This window comes from Marmota marmota, unplaced genomic scaffold, assembly GCF_001458135.2.
Source record: "Marmota marmota marmota unplaced genomic scaffold, marMar, whole genome shotgun sequence".
Lineage (NCBI taxonomy): Eukaryota > Metazoa > Chordata > Mammalia > Rodentia > Sciuridae > Marmota > Marmota marmota.
The window spans coordinates 2112070-2129796 of NW_025999983.1; the positions used below are offsets into that span (position 1 = coordinate 2112070).

General features: G+C 41.8%; 1 protein-coding gene across 1 annotated transcript in view; it reads right to left on the reverse strand.

The window, feature by feature from the left end:
- Positions 1 to 1110: 1110 nt before the first annotated feature.
- Positions 1111 to 17727, reverse strand: part of Cep43 (centrosomal protein 43) — a 39712-nt gene continuing 23095 nt past the window's right edge. The window contains exons 10-13 of the mRNA XM_015498674.2: positions 16378 to 16446; positions 10194 to 10233; positions 9257 to 9353; positions 1111 to 3255 (exon numbers count right to left, since the gene is read on the reverse strand). Of these exons, the coding sequence (XP_015354160.1) occupies positions 3181 to 3255; positions 9257 to 9353; positions 10194 to 10233; positions 16378 to 16446 (281 nt within the window). The 3' untranslated portion in view covers positions 1111 to 3180. The remainder of the gene's footprint in view (positions 3256 to 9256; positions 9354 to 10193; positions 10234 to 16377; positions 16447 to 17727) is intronic.

Below are 17727 nucleotides of genomic sequence, written 5' to 3' on the forward strand. Positions count from 1 at the left end.
TCGGGCGCACTCTTCTCCAGGAGAACTGCTTCTCCTTTCTCATTCTCCTCCCATCCCCCACCTTGTGGTCCAGTGACCTTGAAGGCTGCCCTGCTCCTCAAGTGCCCAAAACATCCACACCAGAGCCATGCAGAGGGGATTGTCTTCAACTCTCCACCTGGGCATTGGTGAACAAACTTCAACGGAACCAGACCCATCTGTCATCCACCTATTCAGCATTGAAGCTGGGGGCCTCTCCAAGCTTGGGATAGGGACAGCCATCCCCCCACAAACTCTGTAGCATCATACTTGAGAGGAAGCTGTCCAGCCAGAAACTCCATGCCCCTACCCATCTGCCAGTGCTTACCATGGATTTTTGCAACATAGATTTGTTGAGCACAAACTAGGGGCAAATGCTACTCTAAGTATGCTTTTAAAAAAAAAGTCCTTGTTCTCACAGAGCTTACTGGACAATATATAATAAATAAGCAAGATCATTCAGATATGAGAGATAACTAAACACAAGGATAACTGAGACAGAATGGGGTTTCTCCTTTACTCCAGAAGGCACCAAAAACGAGCAAGACAAACCAGCCTTGTGCGATTCTGGGAGGATACAGATTTAGGGTACAGAGGCCTGCATGGCCTGTGCTACTTGGCCCCAGCACATGAGCAGAGGGAGGAGTCATGGAGAGCTAGCAGACGTTCCACACTGGAACGCAGAGGGTGCACAAGAATACCAAACAAGTGCTTTTCATTCATTTGTAATTCTCATCAATAAAAGGGAAGGCCTAGTCAGGTGTGGTGGTGCACGCCTGTAACCCCAGCATCTCAGGAGGCTAAGACAGGAGGATGGTGAGTTCAAAGACAGCCTCAGCAAAAGGGAGGTGTGCTAAGCAACTCAGTGAGACCCTGTCTCTAATAGGGCTGGGGATGTGCATGGCTCAGTGGTCGAGTGCCCCTGAGTTCAATCCCTGGTACCCCCCGCCCCTGCCGACCCCTCAAAAAAGGAAAGCTAGCACTTCTCTGAAATGCCACTGTAAGGCCCCATGGCAGAGGGACTGCCTAGGACATATGAAGCCCTGGGTTTGATCCAAAGCACCATAAAAAAACACAAAACACTGTAAAATATAAGTTGTCATAAGATATGTGTCTCATGAGTTAATATTTTAATATATTTTTTTAAACAAAAAGAAAACACTAATCAAACACAAAACCTATAACTTCACATTGTAAGTTTTAACAGGGTAATAATATCTAAGCAAGGAATACATGTGAAAACTTCTCCATAGTTCAATTTTAAATTTCAAAATCATTCAGTAATCTGTTATATAGTGCTGATGAGAAGTGATTAATCTTGCATTTTCTCCCCACCCTCCAAAATATCACTGAAAGGTCAGAGTCTATGAGAAACAGAAAAGGACAAATTTCAGATGCTATTGTTTCAAAGCTTTCCATAAATTTAAATAGCCACATCCTGCTCTGCTCCCACATAACTGCACTGAAATGTAGCTTCCACCAAAAATGGACCATGGGCTGTAGGTGTGGCTCAGTAGTAGAGCATCCGCCTGGCATGTGTGAGGCCCTGGGTTCCATTCCCAGCACCACCAAAAAAAAAAAAAAATCACACACTGATTCAGACTCCAGAGGACCAGAGTTTTTAGAAAGTGCTCACACAGATGACACGTTCCCCAGGAAACGCAGACGCAGACTGTATTAAGCCCAGTTCCATCTTCATGCAGTGCTATTTTTCAAACCTGAAAAGCTGACTGGGACAGATAGGGGCCCACAAACTGAGGACAGAAACGTGGGGGTTCCAGGACGCCTGGCCCATTTTCTGTCCTACTTCCTCTTGATGTTTACAGCTCAGTTTTACTTAGCCAGATTCTAAGGTTAGATAGCCTTGATCCTCTTTAAATTTTCATTTCCTCTACATTTTAGGGCCTGATAAATATTTTTGCAATTCTTCAGTTAATACAAAATGGAAAACTGGCATTATGCAACTCAGTCTGTCACTTACCGTGACCCACCAACTATGCCTTATTTGCTCTTTTTATTAATAAAGGTAACTTTTTAATAAGTCGTATGTGAAATAAAAAGTACAAAAATTAACACCTTCACAGCTTGTATTCACATGAACACACCGCACCACTTCTGTTTTTCTTACTTGCACATTTTAAAATCTTAGTAACATTACAAATGTCAGTGACCTACATCACAGCAGCACAATGCATGTTGGTATAAATGAGACTGCTGGAAATTCTACTACTGGCTCTGTTTTTAAAGGGTTTACAGTGAAATTATGTACAATATATAAAGCTTGTCAAACTGAATATATATGGTCTTAGGCCATTACTACTGTTTCATTCCAATTTGGATTTAAACATCGACTTACAGATCTGAAATGAAAGCACTGCTTAGTGGTTTCAGATGCACTTTGGTATTTACTATGTTTCAAGGCATCTGTACAGTAAGAAGCTGCAGCTGCAACAAAGAGGACTGTGCCTAAAGCTACCTACGTGGACAAGAGGAGACATGGTGACCGTAAATGTTAACTGTTACTGACAAGTCAAAGAATTAAAGGTCAAAACCACTCTAGATTTCTTTTAAATAAACAAAACTAAATAGCACACACAAGAGTACTTTAATATAACCTTAATGGTCTAACAAACCTTCCAAAAGGAAGGAAATACAAAATAAAGTTGATACATCAAATCTACTTACATCAATATACTTCAGTATCACAAATTTACTGGATCTATGTGCAGAACCACCTAATATCAAAACATACTAAGTGGTAAGGAAGCTTTCGTTTTCAGATGGCTGAAGCTAAGGCTCCAAAGACCACTGCAGCAGAGTTGTGCAAACCTATGGCTTTATTGACACCGCTCCTTATGCTCGTGATACTGACGTTTCCATGGGTCCCTCCCTGTGATGAGCCTGAAAGCAGTCAGTCAACTTCCAGAGAAACATACAGCTAGGCCAGATTAGGAATATTACATCTTCCACACATGGGCTCATACAGGAAGTATTTTGTTCAGTAAAATGAAAAGCTAATTTTTAAAAATATCTGCAGTCTTTTTGAAATGCAAGGCACCAACAGGGAATAGACATTCCAGCAAAGAGTGATTGTCTGGAAAAAAAAATATGGAGCTGATCAGTCCTTTGTCCTTTGTTAATTAGAAGACCTCCTCTTCATGTCTATGCAACATCTTCCAGATAATCCGCGACATCACTGAGCTGGGAGACAGTCAGGTCTTGTGTGAGGTCATCAAGCTTTGTTGTTCAAAAGAAAGGAAAGAATTAGTATCACAATGTGGATAGCATCTTAATTTAAAAAAAATACAGAATGCTATAATTTAAACATTTTTTATTCTATATTTGCTTCATATTTAAAACTCCTGAGATAGGTGGTAAAACTGAAATGTTGAGAAGGGATTTGCCTCAAATCCTATGGCTAAAGAAAATCAGCACAACCTTCTGAGTTCAGTGCTTTGTACTGATTATACTCGCAAATATTTCAAGTGAAAATTAAAAAGAAAGGAAACAACATCCTAGAGACCTTAAACCAATTTAAGAAACTGAAATCCATGGAAGACATCACAAAATCTCCTTAGGTGAGCACAGCCCCAGTATGTGATTCTGTTGATAGCAAAGGTGTCTGAATTGCCAGGTCTCTAAAACTAAATTTTACCCAAATAAGCATTACTGAAATTCATTGAAAATGTTCAGATTTCTCACTTGAAAACTACTATTGCCTACTGTGTTTTTAAATAATGGTATGCACCTTAAGTTCCTAACATCAAACTTCAGGCCCAACCGATACCTGCTAACACTGAATTCATGGAAGCTGGAGTCGGTCAGCCTGCTGGTGGCTGCAGTGAGGCAGGCGGACCCAGGACCCCAAGGTTGGCCAGAGCCTTGTACTCCAGCTTTGGGGACACCAGCGCTGTACAAATGAGCATTCACTAATTCTGCTTAAGCACTAACCAGCCAAAATGGACATATTCATTTTTGTAAACTTCTTAGGCTGATGTTCTTAACAGCATGGAAAATCCAAGGGTGACACATGCTCCAAGACACAGGAATGGTGGCATGCCTTCTCAGCCCCACCCAGACCCACCCTCATCTGCATGAACCAGCTACCACAGCAGGGAAGGTCCTCAGGACTTCAAACCATGCCCTAAGCACCATCTACAGCTGTGTTCCCAATTCCAGGCAAAGCCAAGTAGTTAGGACAAAACTGTATGCCTGAAAAGACTAGTAAGTGGCCTCTCAGGGGGAGAGTGGGCCAACCCTGAACCACTACATGTTACACAGGACCACGATACACGACAGGAAGGACACAGTCCCCTCTTGAGATCTGAGATGCACTCTTATCTGTTCCTCTGCCCCCAATACATCTTCCCATTTCATTAATCTTTCAGTATAGAGAAATGTTAAGTTAGGAATAAAACCCTTTTGAATAAATAAGCTCTCTCACTCTTGATCCAAATATAGTCCTCGTGTAAAACTATCACAAGGAAAATTATTAGAAATCTTAACTGAGGTTTTCACACACACACACAAATAAAAAATAAAAACCAAAAACCTGAAAATGACAGAAAAGCCTACAGATTATAAAAACAGATCCAGATACCCTGGAACTCCATGTCCTCCTGCTATCATTATTACAGAATAAAACAGGTAAGGTATTCCATTTTATTTGCAAAACAATCAAGTACTATATTAATACTGATTCTAAACTATAGACAAGAGTGAATACAGGAAAATTTGTGGTCTAGAAGACAATCTTTCTTAATATAGATAATTCAGTCACTCCAGGCTTTTGAAGGCTGCTTTCTTGATTTCTATTTCAGGTAATACAGCAACACTACTGAGTTTTGCATATTGATTCTGTACCCCGTAACTGCTGAATTTGCGTATTGGTCCTAAGTTTTTTTGTGGCGTCTATGGGGTTTTATAGCATTTAAGACCAATGCTTCTGCAATAGTGGCAACTTGACTTCTCCTTTACAATCTGGACGCCCTTTCTCTTGCTTGATTGCTCTGCCTGGGCCTTCTTGCACTATGAAGTGAGCATCTTGCCTTATTCCAGAGCTTAGAGAGAAAGTTTTCAGCTTTTCCTCATTCAGCATAATGTAGGCTGTTGGCTTATTATACATGGCTTTATTATGTTGAGGTACGTTCCTTCTATACCTAGTTTTTCAGTCTTTTTTTTTTTTTTTTTTAATCATGAGAGGATGGTAAATTTTACCAAATGCCTTTTCTGTATCTCTCTAGATAAATGGCACTGGAAAAACTGGGTACTCACATACAGTAGACCCTTATCTCTCACCAGTTATAAAAATCAACACAATGGATTAAAGATTTTAATGTAAGATCTGAAACTATATGTATCTACTAGAAGAAAAAGGGGGATTGGAATGGGCAAGGATTTTTTGAAGATGACCCAAAAAGCACAGACAAAACACACATTACATAAAACACTTCTGCACAACAAAGAAAACAAGAGTGAAGAGACAATCTATAGAATGGAAGAAAATCCTTGCAAACTATTGTGTCTGATGTGGGATTGACATCCAGACTATATAAGGAACTCAAAAAACTCATAAGCAAAAAATAAAATAACCAACAGACAATAGTCCTAAACAGACATTTCTCAAAAGAAAACATACAAATGACCAAGAGATGTGTCAAAAATGCTCACATAATTAATCATCAAGTAAATGCAAATCAAAACCAAAATGAGGTTGTCACCTCACTCCACTAATAAGGGATATGATGGAAAAGAAAAGAAACAAGTTCTGGAACGCACACATACTGCTGGTGGGAATGTAAACTGTACAGCCATTGTGGAAAACAATGTGGAGGGGCCTCAGAAAATTAAAAACAGATGCCCTTATGATCCAGCAATCCCACACCCAGGCATATCTCCAAAAGAAATAAAATTAGGACCTTGAAAAGATATATCTGCACTCCCATGTTCACTGGAGCACTATTCACAACAGCCAAAAAATGGAAACAAGTGTCCATTAACTGACGATGGATGAAGAAATGTGACTCATATACACAATGAAAGGCTATTCAATCATAAAAAAGAAACTGATGGGTGAACCTTGACGACATGACACTAAGGGAACTCAGCCAGCACAGAAAGACACAGGATCCCACTCACGAAAAATCTAACACAGCTGGTCTCAGAGGAGTGGAAAGTACAGCAGTGGCCACCCGAGGGCAGGGTGGGGTTGGGGAATGCAGACAGGCTCACCTAAGTGCTGGGTCATAGTTACAGGGAGTAAGAAGTTCTGGCAAGCTACTGCACTGTAGGTGACTACAGATCATGATAATGAACTATATATTTCAAAAAAGTATAAGAAGAAATTTATGGATGTTTTCACCATAAAGAAATATTTGAAGAGATACACTTAAAACTGATTTACACATCGCACAAGCCAGGAGTGGTGGCAAATGCATGCTGTAGCCCAGTGGCTCAGGAGGCTGAGAATTTTGAGTTCAAAGACAGTCTCGGCAACGTAATGAGACCCTAAGCAACTCAACAAGACTGTCTCTAATACAAAAAAAAAAAAAAAAAAAAAAAAAAAGCTGAGGACTGGGCTTAGTGGTTGAGTGCCCCTCAGTTCCATATCCTGGAACAACAACAACAAAAAAAAACAGTACAATGTGTACATTTGTCAAATATGTATCTTTTAAAACTTTTATGTATTAATTTAAATTAAAAAAAAAAAAAGAAAGAGACCACAATAACCAAACCACTTCCAAAGAAATCAGCTTAATTTCAGGTGGCTACCTTGAAAGGAAACTGTAAGAACAAAGGTTAACTGGAAATAAGTGGCTTCCCTACATTACTAGTTTTAGAATTAGAATTCCAAGTAGTCATCTTTGTTCAACACTATAAAAACAGATTTTTCATGTCACAAAATAAGAATTCCTAAAACATTTTGAGTCCTGAAAGGGAAACAATGATCTCTGTGGCAGAAGCTACATACAAATGGACAATGAAGAACTCGGAACCACAATTGAAGAACAGCTGGAGTGCACATGTTCACGTGCCTGCTTCACTAGGTCACTCCCACTGACAGGAAGCCCAGGGCACCAAGCTCAGGAGGGCGTGGCCCTTTCCTTGGCCACCCTGAGCCTCTGTGCTTGCTGGCTCTGGGCAGACCCCCATCACTGCATCCCTTTGCGTGGCACCCTCAAGTGGCCCTGTGTTCTCCGGCCCCAGCTTTCCATGCTGCTCCCACCTAACAAAACCTAATTAGCCATCTGTCAAATCCAGTGGAACATCAGTTCCCACTTTTGAATTTTCATAAGCTCACAAATAACAGGCATTTAGCAGCACTTCTCACTTTCTACCTTGAATTTTCAAACATTATGTGCATGACTTTTCTCCATGACCCTGTAGAGAAATCAAGGAAGGAGTTTGTATCTTATTTATGGCTATAACAAAAACAGCAGGATTAGCGACCCTTTATTGAATGCCTATTCGGCCGAAACTGAACTGTAAGCTTCACACACTTATTTCTAATGTTCATAACGATCACCCCCTTGCAAAATAAATGAGAAAGCTAAGGCCCAAAATTTAAATAACTTGTCCAAGTTTGCAAGTCAAAAAGCTTGGACTCAAAAGCAGACCCACGTACCAAACATGGCCACTCCACAGAGATACCTTGGTTCTCATAGCCACTAACAGCATACTTTCTACACCACCTACTGGCTCATGCAGAGCTGGGTTTGGTCACCTCAGCAAAAAACTCTACAGCAGGGCTGGGGTTGTGGCTCAGCAGTAGAGCACTTGCCTAGCAAGTGGCCCTGGGTTTGATCCTCAGCACCACATAAAAATAAATAAATAAAATAAAGGTATTGTGTACAACTACAATTAAAAAAAAACCATTAAAAAAATTCCTTGTATTCTTTGTATTCTTCAAATGCATAGTATTAATTCTCTGCACACAACTTTCTAAAAAACACTAGCTGATGAAGTACAGCTGTCACAAATCCACTCCACATGCAAGGCTGCTGTAAAACAGCACAATCACCTCAAGTTCAGCTGCAGGGGAAAATTCCCAGGGCACAGAAACTCAGAGAGGGTGACCAACAATGAACAAAGCCAAGAAAGCCAAGCCTGGCAGCTGCCCCCCAAGGCCGCTCACAGCCTCCAGTGGCCGACTGGAGACCACATCGACTCTCCCCTCGCCAATTCACAAATCAAGGCTCAGCCATCACTTACTCCAAAGTCTTCCACTTCACGCTCCTACCCCTATTTTCACACGTGTGAGTCCATGGCTGATCTCTACAACATTAACTCCATCAAGAAAACTGACGGGGAGCGATCCTCTGTAGTTTCTTTGGTATTACTTGGAGGCCTCTCACAGGTGGCCCAGGATGAAGGGGAAAAGGCAGACAATTTAAGTCTACAGTGTATCCAGAATTAGAGAAGGCACCCTACTTTACAAATTATCACACAGCCTTCACAACAATTCCATAAGTAGTATCTGTGCTTCCACCTCATAAATAAAGACACCAGGACGGAAGGTGGAAGCCCACCTAAGAAAGTGAGAATGCAAACACAGACCCAGCCGGCTTGGACCATGGTGTTTCATGGTCAAATGAGGGCTTTCCTGCAGGCCTTTTCCCCATGTGATAATCGCAGACCTGTGCAAAGCCACCTCATTCTGGAAGAGCAGCCACCTCATAGCAAGGCAGACCCACACCAGCCACGGAGAGATGTGATCCTGAGAAGTGGGGCCACAGCGAAGCATCCAGATGCTCTCTTCTCTAATGCATGAGAAGCTCAAGAGTGGACCTCAAGTAGGACTTCCGACTATAAATGCTGACTGGACGTGCTATGTGCCCTTGTACTCACTGCTGATGATTCCAGCGTGGCCCTGCTTCACCTGCTCCGGAGTCTCCACTGGCCCCAAGACGACCACAGGCTCCACCCTACCTCTGCCTACACACCAAGTAGGCCACTCTGACTCCAGCTGATCCACCCTGGCATTTGACCCACTGCTAAGCCCAGCACCCAGAACAACTCAGACATGTTGGAGGCACACGGGCCCCCATACAAACAGCAAGTGAAAGCAACTCTACGTATTCATTACAGACGTTCGTAAGAGATTTGGAACAGGTAACTCTGTCATGAACTTCTCACAGCTTTCAACTCTATCTCTATGGATCAGCAGAAATTCTGAAGCTTTACAGTAAATCAACAAATAGGCAAAAACAGCATTCCCCAGGAATATGTGACACCATACTTTATCACTGGTATTGATGTCGTCTCCTCCCACAGACAGGTCTTCTTCAATTTCTTCACCAATACTTAGTTCGCTTTTTTCTGAGCGACGGCTGGCACTAATTCCAAGAGGAGAAAAGAAAGAAAAGTAAGAACTCTGAAAAGAAGAGCTAACATTCTTCAAATGTGCACACACATTAATCTTAATCCTCTGAGTAAACTATAACATTCAATATCAGTGTCACACATATCACCTCACTAATATCTCAGTAACCACCTCAACAGTTTGGAGGAGAAAACCAAGGTTCAATGGTGACTTTCTGAACACAATGGCAAGAAAACAAACCCAGATTTCTAAGATTTCATCTACTACATCACACTCTCTCAAAACAACTATACGCTAATTTTATATGCTAAAAATGAATACATATTTCCAAATGCAATAAAAAATGTCAAGGTAAAACTCTTTGTCATCTAATTTAAAATTTCCAGTCAGCCCAACAACAAATATTACTTCCAAACTATTAGGCAATGTCTGGACTATTTTTATGTTTTTAAGGTTATCTGACATAAAATATTAAGAAATAGCATCAGAATTAGAAAAATAATTGGAAAGGGCCATTTTAAAAAAAACTTAATACAGGCCACTCTCACCATCAAGAGGAAAGAAAGCGATAGAGTGCACTCATGGCATGGCACTACCTGCACCCACGTGACTCGCCTCAACTGCTCCATGTCAGCTCTTTATCTCATTCTTACCAGCATCAACATGATGCAGATGTCCGTGTATTAATAATGTAAGATGAAGAGCATGCTCCAAAACTACAACTTTGGATTAACCATCTTTTATTCACCTTCAATTAATATGAACAAGAGAATCAAATATACTAAAATCCTAATATCACCTTGTCACATTTGTCTATATTCAGAAGTTACAAATGATTGTCCATTTTTCTTACCTATTAAAATCATCAAGATAGTCGTCATCTTCTCCAGTCCCTGATAAGTTTAAGAAAAGATATGTTACATTTACATAAACACCGCATAATTTATCTACAACATGTTTCCTGCCAAAACAATATACATGACTGAACTATAATGCATCATTAAGAGAGAAGACTTAAGATCAGAAACAACACCTTTTCCATCACTATGAAGACAATGACAAGAGCTGTCCCAAGTGGTCACCCCGTCTCCTGGGGGGTGAGCTGCACCTTGCCTTTACTCTAGCCCTCAGAGGGTATGCTCTTCATGCTGCCCCTTTGACTGGATGGAGCTTGGCAGCAGCAAGCTCACTGCTGTCAGCCCCTCTGGTTACCTGCTGTGAACCACTGAAACTTCTAAGCCAACTGCTGTTGTTAAGACTCAAGTATGACCCCCATGGTGTGAAGAGGCAGGATCACATCAGTGGACCAGCTCCAGCCCAACAGCGCTGAGCTCCAACAGCCCCAGAACCCAGGGGGCCTTGGTGATCTTCTGTGGCTGTGCCCAAGAACAATCAAATCCACACCAATCACAGGGTTAACATATATTTTCATGCACATAAAGTGCTTGACACAGATCTTGGTCCACATTAAGGTCTGAACAAAGGAGAACCTCAGGAGAGAGAGATGCTGATGAAGCAGTGCTACAGTTTTCTCCAGGTGTACCTGAGGCTGACAGAGTGAGCACCTTCAAGAAGACCTAGGGCTATGTTTTTTTAAATAAAGATTTTAAAAAAAGATTACATATTAAAGATTTTTTTTGTTGTCATTGTTGTTGATGGACCTGTGTAATTTCTATTTATTTATTTATATGTGGTGCTGAGGATGGAACCCAGTGCCTCACACTTGCTAGGCAAGTTCTCTGCCACTGAACTACAACCCTAGCCCAACCCAGGGCAATTGAGGACCAATTTACAAATTAGCTTTCCTTCCCTTCCACATCTTCTGAGGGTTAGTTGAGGAAAGAGGGTTGGAGGTGCATGAGAGCTGCTTAAACTGTGAGCAGAAGATGAACAAGAATGATGTAGGACCTACAAGGGGAAGATGCAGATCAAGAAGCTCTGGCTCAAGGGCAAACTATTCAAAGAAGCTGCTGGCACTGTCCTAGGTCCTCAGATCCGTCTATGTCTCTTGAACTGTTGAGGGAACCCAAGTTCTGATGGCAGTTAGACAAAGTAATGCTCCTTACAGTACACAAGTACTATAGTCCATTTATCAAATATGAATGACCTAGGTCCCCTGCACGTAGAGCTGCCAACACTCTAAGAAGAAAGAGGCAATGAACAGGGGTACAAACCCAAGGCTGCTTAGAGTGAGTGGAAAGAACTGAGACAGCAATGGAGTTAAAACCTAACGAAAGCCACAGAGATGCAAATTCTGGAGGACAGTGTGTTCCAGGAAGAGAAAACACATGCAAAGTCCTGGAGACAGAGGAGTGGTTGTTTAAATAACCAGGAGGAAGCTCCATTAACCACAGGATAGTCTATGGGGGTAGACAGAGCCAGCAGGCATCAGAACATTCAGGCCCTGGAGGGCCAAGGTCGGATTTAGGCCTAAATGCCAAAGGAAGCTAATGAGAGGGTGAAGGAGTCAAAGAGACCAGGGCAGCAATATCTGATGTGCTTTCCCATGCACACACTGATGGCTAATAAAGGAAATCAGAAGCTACTGTGGACAGCAAGGCCTGAGATAACTGGGGTAAGGTCTCCAGTTGAACCAGTGACCTACAGATAAGACAAGTGGGTGTGAGGAGGTGGGGAGGAGACTATAAGTAAATGAAGAAAGCAAGAGTCATTGCTAGTGGAACACCCAAACTATCAGGCAATGAGGGGGGTCCCTGGCCATATGCAATAGGTGGGGACAAGTTTCCAGGCTGCTTTCCTCTCTAGAATACAAAGCCTGTCTCCACTGGCAGCCTCAAAGGTTAAGGGGCTACAAGTGCTTGACAGAAAGCAGGCACTGTCAAGCAGGGCACAGGAAGGGGAGAAGGGAAGAAATCTTTTTCAACAAACCACACAGGTGACAGGTTTACAAGGCCAAGAAACAAACAGCATTAGCAGCTAATAAAGCCTGAGAGCCTCCAAGGACTGATCACTGTCCCTTACTGTGAATATCAACACAGAATAGAAGAGGAAACCGAGGCAGGTTAGTGTCAGAGCCACGATGACAGCTGCCTTCCCACATGTAGCTAATGCAAAACATACCACAATTACTGAGCAACGTGAAACACACTGGGTTCTGACTTCCTGGTGAAACACTTACTACACAGCACTACTGGAATCTGGAATAGCAAGTCAAGTCAAAATGCACGTCATGAACACAACAGATTTACATTTCTTTAAACTGGGTGTTAGCAAAATTCTGACCACAGGCCAATGATTCTTGTCTGTGTTTCCTGATAGTCTCTCCTCCCTACCCCATGCCACCCACCTGCCTCCACCCAAGACCTGATCCTGGTCATCTCTGGCCTGGACTTCTTTCTTTCACTCCACCTCCAGACAGTAACCTGGTTTTGCTCAGTCTATGAGCTCAGATTGGCTTTTACATTTTTAAGGAATATAAATATTCATACATATGTAACATAGGCTACATGTGGCCAACAAAGCCTAAAATATCTACTAGCTGGCCCTTTACATAGTTTAGTGACTCCTTGCCAGGGTCCAGCCCCGGCAAGGGTCCAGGGATCCTGAAGGAGGAGTGGTGTCAGCAGAAGAAGAGGAGATGGGACGACTGGTTGCAAGTTATAAGCAGCCTTCAGAAAAAATCTGCTGCCCCTAGAGGGACCCTTATTTTTATATCTTTTTTACAGGCGTTTTTCCAGGCAGTTAATGGACAGCTTCACAGCCTGAAACTTCTTTGATTTTCATAATTTTCAAGAGTTACTATCTTTTCTGACATACATTGATTACCTAAGCTATTGAGTACATTGTTTAAAATATTTTCCTGTAACTTTAGCCAATCATGATTAAGCTTTTGCGTGTTCACATCACTAGGTGCTAGGTGACACAACTAGACTACATGTCTCCAGACCTATTATTCACTTTTATACCAATAATTATTTCATTAACCTTTAACTTTAAAGCATACTTATGATTATTGGTAAGCTTTCTTACTTCTAAACTAAAATCCCAGTAAAAAACACTAAAATAGTGAAAGTCTGTTACTTAAAAAGCCTACTACTCTGAAGTACCTCTAAAATATGTCTATGTTAATTTTACATTATTTTATTTTTAATTTCCAAAGAAATTTCCTTTTTTAATATGACCTATTTAACTGCTTTCTTACAGAGTTTCCTTGGTCAAAGCGCACCAAGTCTTACATCTTTGTAATCTTTAACTGAAGGGCAGGCTCTACACCTCAACTCATTTGCCATTAATATTAACTATGTGTTTCCCATTTTCATCATAAATTCCTGAGTAAGGCAAAGGAGGGTGTGTTGGTGGGGGGAATGTATTTTTATTAGCCTCTTGCCCTCAAGAGAGGGATACCATAATCCTCCTTTAGTTAAGTAAGCTATATACGGTGGTCCTTGAACTGTGGGCACAGCAATTGTTTTTCTGTAGCTAGGTGTTGTACAGGTTGTGGCTTTAGGACGGGGTGTGTGTGTGTGTGTGTGTGTGTGTAAATGGTTAACGGTAGGATAAACATTTCTTGTTGCTTAGGCTTGAGGAATAACACTATTGTTTGTATCCTGATATTGAAATACACCTTGGGGCATGTCTTAATTGTATCCTTAGTCTCATTCTGGGCATTTTCCTGCAATCTCAGGCAATATGTACTTTTATTACTGATTGATGTACGCCCTATTATCCATATCATGAGTATCATAAACAAGACATGTAACATTCCCGAAGGTTCCGGTTTCCAGATGGTGCGGCCCTGCTGCAGCATCCCCTACACTGTGACCCGTCAGACAGCGGGTGCAGGAATGCCTTTATACCGACTCCTCCTCCAAACATGCTAATTGTCTCTTATTTCCATTTGCATACCTTAGATTAATATTTACCAAAACAAAACAGGTTGTGTTCTAAAACTTTATTTACAATTGTTTTTATGAAACTCAGAATTTATTTTCCCACTGAAATAAGCTTTAAATAATGTCTAGGGAGTAAAGCACAATCACTAAGGGCTCTTAGGCAATGTATCATATTCTAAAAGCCACATGGTCCTGGGCGTTACTCAGCCTAGGCTCTTCATCTGTAAACCTGGAGATATAAACGTACCTCTAAGGAAACACTTATAAAGGGACTTCTTGGTACAGTGCTGGGCACACATCACTACCATCATTACCATCCTAGACTACTCCACCAGAATATGAAATTTATATTTACAATGAAAAAAAGCTCAAACAGAAAATATTGTTGCAATATAATTAAACAAAGCTAAATAAAATTCTGTTTCTATTGAATCCTTATGTCTTGCTTAGTGACAAACATCTGGCTAGTAAACTGGTATGTCACACTAGTAGGAACTATCTAAATTCCAACCAAGGTGTGTCAAAGTCCCAAGAGAAGACAAAGTGAGGCAGAACACCTACCACCTTCCTACTCTACCAGCAACTCTGCAGTCAAAGTGGCCTCCTTCTTCCCCAACTGAGGAGAAGAGCTCTATGCAGTTCCTCCTCAAACGCAGAGAGCGAAACCCTCACTTTGATAAGAGAATAGAGCAGTCAGAAAAGCTAAAAGGTTTGGCAACAAAGGGAAACATCACAAGAGTGAACAAAAAAGTACCAGAACTCAAAAGAGACAGAGCAGCCGACAGGTGCCATGGTCAGGGGGTCTCCAGGTGGGGCAGATCACCAAGGCAGCAGAAGGAATGCCTACTGCGTCCCCACAGCACCAGACGGCAGGAACCAGGGAAGGGAAGGGAATAGGCCCACCTAGCTGGCCAGCCAGCAACCAGGACGCACAAAGAAAGGAAGGCAGCACAGCCAGCAACTCAGCCATTACCAGGAGGACTCCAGGGCACTGTGTGGAACAAGAATCCAGGCAGCTCAGGGAACATCTATTCTTCTGCAAATGGCTGCAAATGGGGGAACAAAGTAACATAAAAAGGAAACTAACGTTTGTCAGGCATATACCATGCCGGACACTGCACTTTTATTTATGTACATATGCATATTTAAATCCTATTTACTCTTTAAAATGAGGTAGATATTATTAGTTCCACTTAACAGATGAAATAGCAGCTCAGTTTACCCCCATCCCAATCAGTGCCACCTCAGGATTTTCAGGTACTAACCCAGCTCTCTGCCCTACTCAGGACATTTCTCCAGGAGTGCGGTTGCTCACTGAGCTGCCCCCTCAGACCTGCCTGCAGTTGGAAAGGCAAGCAGCCTGCCTGGGAAGCTATGCTCCATCACTCCCAGGTGTGAGTCATCACGGACCAGGGACCTAACCACACCTCACATTCAGAGAGGACAGGAGATGGCCACGGAGAGCCCAATTGTGACCTTCCTTCAAATCAGGGACACAGCAAGGTTCACCCAGGCCTGCCTGTCAGACCTGCCTGTGGTTTGCACAGTACAGAGAACTGCATTTTCAGCGCGTGACCCAGGGTTCAGTAATGGCACACAGGGCCTTGTATTTCCACAGGAACATTTCCTTCATAGCAGGATCGCCAACATCTGCTCCACATAACAGAACACATCTCATAATTTTCCCTTCACAAGTCTGTTCCTTCCATTAGACTGAAGCCCCTGCAAGCTGGACCCCTGTATTCCCAGTATCCAGAGAAGAGCTCTGCCTCTGACCAACTCTGCCCAGTCTCAACTGACACCTCTTTCCTTCTCCCTGGTAATCTGCTAATTGACCATGAGATCTCAGCAGTCTTTCTGAGAGCCCTTCTTGGCATGCCCAGGCCAGGTGAAGCTGACTGCAATGGCTTCCATGCCCACAAGGCGGCCCTCTAACACATGAAACATCTGCAGGTTCCTGCTACATCCTTCTCCCTTACTAGAGTCCAAGCACCACAAGACAGACATCTGTCCTGGTTGCTGCCACAGCCATCCTTGGCACAGGGTATAACCTGGACAGGTTATGTGGATGAACTGCTGAATGAACAGAACAAATAGAGACTCACGGAGTCACTTCATGTAAGAATTTACCCTAAAAATATCATCACTTTAAAGCATCAAAACTAAAACTGGAAATCCAGTTACCTAATCCAAGTGATCCAATTTTATCGTTGACCAATTTTAGATCTTTCAAAACTGTGCTTCCCTTTTTACCTGTGAACAGGAATAAATATTAGCATTAAAGAATATTTATTAAAGAAATAAATATTAACATTCTCTAAGCCATGTCAAAATTTCTTTTTTAATATCAGACTTCTATAGAACAGGAACATAACCCAGAACTAAGAAAAAAATTACATGCCATCATTAAGAAATGCTTAAATTATTTACTGTAACATTTTTATAAGCCCAAAACAATATTTATTCACAAATAATTAATACTCTTCATTGGAACACAACCATCTCACTATTCAACTATTGCATAAGCAGTCCCACCAATGCATGAACTATAGTTAATTACTTTCACCAATTTTATTTTTCCTTTGAACCTCTGTATTTTTATTTTATTTTATTTTATGTACTATTTTATTTGTCAAGCAGATCTGCTCACTGGTAGTATTTCCTCAGCCTTAGTTCTCAGCATCCTAAGTCACCATTCTCTAGTCTGTCAGTGACATGACCACAGTATCCTGAATTCCTTGAGGGTGGCAATAACCAGGGAGAGAAGGGACACCACAGGCCATCTGACTGGACACACAGCTAGCTTCCCAAATGTCTGTCTTGTGTGGGTTCTAGCAATTCTCACAGTTGTGCCATGTAACACAAAAGGATTAGGAAGCATGGCAAAACTAGACAAAACCCACAGTGCAAATTCCTAGTGTAGCTACTCGGGAGACTTTCTCAAGAGGTACTCGTATGCTCTAAACACACCGGCGATATCCTATATGTACTGTGGTCTGGTATACCAAGTCCACTGTATCCCTAACGTGTGAGGGGAGGGCTAGGAGGGCAAGAGGTGTCACAGCTTGACTATGCTCTTGACAAGGAACTTTACCCCTACACTACACATGAATAGCCAAGTTCATGTAAACAGAATGCTTTACTTAATGTTCCAATGATGATTACGATGGTCCCACAGAACAAAAGTTTCAAAATTACCTGACTTTAAATTCAACTCATTTTAAAAGTCCAAAAAGAGAAATTATTTAAAAATTGCAAATGTACTTTGATTTACAATGGATTACATCCAATAAACCCAGCACAAGTTTAAAAATGTTGTAAATCAAAAACACATTTAATAGGCCTCACCTGCTCAAAATCCGGCTTAGCAGAGTGTTTCCCTAGCGACCCTGTGGCTGCCTGGGAGCTGCAGTCCACTGCCACCACCCAGCACCACAGAAGAGGATCATGCATATTGCTAGCCATGGAAAAGATCCATGTTCAAAACCGAAAGTATTGTTCCTATCAAGTGCACACTGCTTTCACATAAAGTTG